Consider the following 4,632-nt stretch of genomic DNA (forward strand, 5'->3'; position numbering starts at 1 on the left):
CTACGCACATCACTAACGCTATTTAATTTAAGTGAAATATTAAATTTTCTTACAGGGAAAAGGTTGTTCACCTTTATCAATATTGGGACAAACTCTTCTTACCCCAATGGTTTAATCAAATTGTTTTGCGGGACCTGAACTACTGGATAGATGGTCCAAATAGATAAACGATGAGTGCTGTGTACATTGACCCATAATTAGATTACATATATACAGCTTTATCATATACTTGGTATCTCTATATATCGGGCTATGGGAATCAACATTGGCGTGCCTGTAAATATGCAAATTTTCTTCGTATTTTTTTCTTTTTGCTGGTATAGTAACAAGTTTTTTGATTTATGATACGTTAAATACTGACCATTGGGGTTCGGTTTTGGGTCAGAAGTTGGGCGTCGTCAACTTTGTCTTTAGCAACAGGTTTTCTTTTTTCTTCTGCTGTGTTTGTTGTTGTTGTTGGTTTGGTTGTTTTTGGTTGCTGCCGCAGCTTGTTGTCACATCTGTTATCAGCTGCTGTTCGCTATTTGGGCTTTCGGCTGTTGCTTTTTTGACCATTTTCTTGGCCCTTGGCTTGGACATGTCTGTTGGACAAAGTATTTGACACTTTAATGAACTGCCCTGGGGCACTCGCGTGTGCGAGAAGTTCATTAATATTAATGTTATGTTTGTTTGTTGTTGTTGTTGTTATTGTTGCGGTTGAACAGTTTGCGCCATGCCAAAAATTGGGACACAAAATGTCAATTGCTGGTCCATTAGCTAATATTTGTTAATTGCGGTTTAATTGAGCCGCGACAAATGCATTTGGCTAGACAACACCCACAGGACTTTAACTACAAACTTGGTTCCAAAACTGGCTAATTGGCTGCCCCTGACACTTGGTAATGTATATAATTATGGTCTACTAACCTTTCGGCCAACTTGCCTCATGCTTGCTGTAATGATTTGTGTTTTTGCTCTATCTCTCCCTATCTCCCCCTCCCCCATTCTAATTGCCATGATTATCTAGTGTCTAGTATTTTGTTTGTATTGTTGCTAGTGCTTTGCTGGGCTCTGCTGTTGATGTCATGATTTATTACTAAACCCAACCCGCACACGTGTCCCTTTTAAAAATTTTAATTAACACAGGCCACACGCCAACATCAATTACCCATTCCCCGTTCAATTTTTGGACCCCTGCTTCACCTCTGGCTCCTACTTTTTCTCCTCCTTTCATATATAGGCTATATCGATGGCAAAACAGAAATTTGCAGAGCCAATCATGGGAGTATGAGGCACATAGTAGAATGGCCCCTAAAAATAAATCTTATCATTGTTCTAACTTTTGACGTTGCCAGCCAGGATTGTTTTTGTTTTTGTTGTTGTGTCAGTTTTGTTTGAATTTGGCCTAAAGATAAACAGTAAACAACAAGTCGAGATGGAAAGAGGAACCTGGCAACCCATAGAGCTCTTGTTTATGGCCTTAGGACATTTTATTTACCTTTTTGGTCACGCTGCTTTTGTTGCGGGTGTCACTGTCAATAGGCTATGTTTCGGTTCTCCCATTGCCAGCCCATTTCATCCCACCGGCTTCAATAGAAACTTTCTTTAAGCGCATTTGGTGGTCCCACGCCAGAAGAAGAAGCCTACGCACTCGCTTGTCCAAAGCTTGGCAACAAATTAAATGACATCTCACCCACACTTCTACCTCAGGGCAGTGGAGGGCAAAATGATTAAATTAAGCAGCGTTTTGTTGAAATGCCCCTTCAGGCTATGTCAGGATTTCATTTTACTTTAACAAATTATGCATATTTATAAATGTAAATGCTGCCCACTGGCCTCCTTCACGTCTGATGTATGACTCCTCATTATGTGCATAAATGGACATTCCTCCCACTGACTTGCCTGTTGCCTGTTGTTGTTATGTTGCCGCTGCCGCTGCTGCTGCTGATGCTCATATTCCGCTTCCTGTTTCCTCATCGCTTTGAGTCTAGATCCTAGACAGTTGCCCCTTGCGCAATGAAATGTTTTTGGTTATTTTGGTCAATAAATCTAAGCGCCAACAATACTATTATTCTACACTCAACAAAAATTTTGAAAACAATTTTTTGGAAGTTTGGCAACAGAATTCAGACATTACGACTAAAATAAATAAAAATCCAAAATGATTCTTCTGTTGGTCATGCTTTACTTAATTTCTTTATAGTTGATATTAAAAGTAATTTATTGTGACTCTTTCTTTAATATTTATAATTAACTTTTAATAACATATTTATTATTGGCATGGAAACTTGACAAGGAAAATTTAGTTTAGTATCAAAATTATTTAGTTGAATATATTGCTGTTATTTTGTTTGCAGTGCATTTGTGTTTGGTTTATGACGAATTTCAATCAGCAGCTAAGTATCAATTTGGTCTTCTTATCAATTAGACCGTATCTTTGATGCCACACACATACACACGTATAAACACATACATAGACAACCGCACACAGAGAACAAGAACCGAGATTTATATGCAGCAATCGAGACAATTAACTGGTCCAGACACAGGAAGTGCTTGTGTGTTGTTTCGGTGTGTGTGTTTCTATTTATTGTTAAATATTGTTTATGCAATAGTGTTTATGTGCAAAACACACATACAAACTGGTCTCCAAGGAGCCATTTCTGGTTAATTTAAGAGCATTTGTTGACCGGCCAGCAACAATGGCCAACTGACAAACGATGGCAATGTGTGAAGATTACAGCTCCGAGCACTTATGTATCTACTCCTTGGTCAATGGCATTTTGTTTGACTTGGGGATTTGGTGTCGAACTCGTGTGTATCTATGTAGGTGATTTATTCAGACAAACAAACCTAATACTTTGCCATCCGTAGACTGACTGGGGGCTGAGTTCATAACCTGCCGCAAGAAATGCAAATCGCAATAGCTTTGTCTAATTAATTAATTATGCATATTTTGCATATGGTTAGTTGTTTTTATTTTTGGTCAGCAAAACTATGCTTTGATGTTGGTCCGAATAAACCGAAAGACGAGTAGTTCCCAAAAGTTTTATGTAACATGAGCAACGCCCTAGGGTTGCCATTTTTTTTTGGTGTCTCTGTGTCAACGCTAAAAAGCTCATTTATCTTTGATTAACTGCTGCTCCAGGCACTTATATACAAACATTCATCGAGACGATTGCAACAACTAAGCGAAGAAGATGAAACTGAAACCGCAACTGAAAAGCAAACTCAAATCAAAGTCATTGGCATCATGTAAGCTTTGGTATAATTTATCATTTTTGGAAAATTTTCACTTATGTATTTCGTATTCGCTTTGGATTCGGTTTTGGTATTTTGTTTTCTTTTTGTCTCTTCTTCTGTCTGGGATAAGCTATACGTGTGTATAAAACTCGGCAAAATTTTAACACTCGCTGTCAGTTTGTTAGTTTGGGTTGCACGTTACAGATCTTCAACGGAACATAAACCGTATATACTATATAGGAAGATGCGTGGTTTTGTGGTAAGCAATTGACAAATCGTTCCAATCGAAGAAATATAACTAATTGGATAACTTTTAGATATTGATGAGCGTGATGACTGTGGCAACGGCCGCTAAATTGGGTTACAATTATCAGGCAGCTGCTGGAGATCGTCGTTTTGCCGGACTTATTGATGATGAGGCAACTGGGTTCAGTGCAGTGGGTAGCCAACAGCAACAGCAGCAACAACAACAACTGCAACAAAACCAACTGCAACCATTGGCCCCATCTGACGATGAGTTTAGCAAGGAGTTTTATACGTATTCAGCACCCGAGGAAGACTTTGCTGATCGTGATGCCACCGACCAAATTGCCACAATGTTGAAACGTAATTTACGTGTACTTTTCATCAAATCACCTGAGCATCAGGGTCTAACAAATGCTGCCCTTCAGTTGGCCAAACAGGCCAGCGAACAGCGTACGGCCATTTATGTTTTAACCAAGCAAGCGGATGTTGCCCAACTGGCTCAACGTTTGCAAACTGAGAACCAGAATCAGTCTCACAAGCCTGAGGTGCATTTCGTTAAATATCGTACGCCTGAGGATGCTGTGCGTGCCCAGCAGCTTATCCAGCAGCAATTTGATGCCTTGGGCGGCAGTTCACGTAGCTCGGATGAGGGAGTGGCTCCTGTGCTTGACTTTAGCTCGGCGCCCACATCCGTTCAGAGCAAAGAGTCATCAGCTCAAGCTCAGGTTGCTGGTGGTGTTCCAAACTCAAAGTATTTACCGGCGGCGTCGCTACGCAGTAGATAAGTTGCTTCTGTGTAAGTTGCCATAGTTGTTAGGTTTTAGTCTTTAACTTAGTTATCGTTTAACATTAAAATAATGAAACAATATTGATTGCAAATGTCGTTTGCTTTGAAGATGATGAACAATTCTAAAGGAAATCTATGGAATTAATTAGGGAAGCACAATTCGTGTAAGTTTTGACTTTCCTAGGCCAGGTAAATTTTCATGGCAGGGAGGCTATAAGTAACCCCTTAGAGAAAGAAACGTTAACCAATCTAAATTATTAACTTTTACAGAAACAGCTGGTAAGAAATTTTCCAGCTAACAAATCAATACAAGTAATAATATATTTGAGTTGGGATTCCTCTGTGGGATGGTTGCTATCAAGAAAATGAACTTACTC

General features: G+C 39.4%; 1 protein-coding gene across 1 annotated transcript; it reads left to right on the forward strand.

Annotated features, from left to right (window-relative positions):
* The first annotated feature begins 3,554 nt into the window (after positions 1-3,554).
* Positions 3,555-4,253, forward strand: LOC6651468 (basic-leucine zipper transcription factor A). The gene has a single exon (XM_002073076.3). It carries the CDS (start codon positions 3,555-3,557, stop codon positions 4,251-4,253), a length of 699 nt encoding a protein of 232 aa, XP_002073112.3.
* The last annotated feature ends 379 nt before the right edge of the window (positions 4,254-4,632 follow it).

Source organism: Drosophila willistoni, chromosome 3R (genome assembly GCF_018902025.1).
Source record: "Drosophila willistoni isolate 14030-0811.24 chromosome 3R, UCI_dwil_1.1, whole genome shotgun sequence".
NCBI lineage: Eukaryota > Metazoa > Arthropoda > Insecta > Diptera > Drosophilidae > Drosophila > Drosophila willistoni.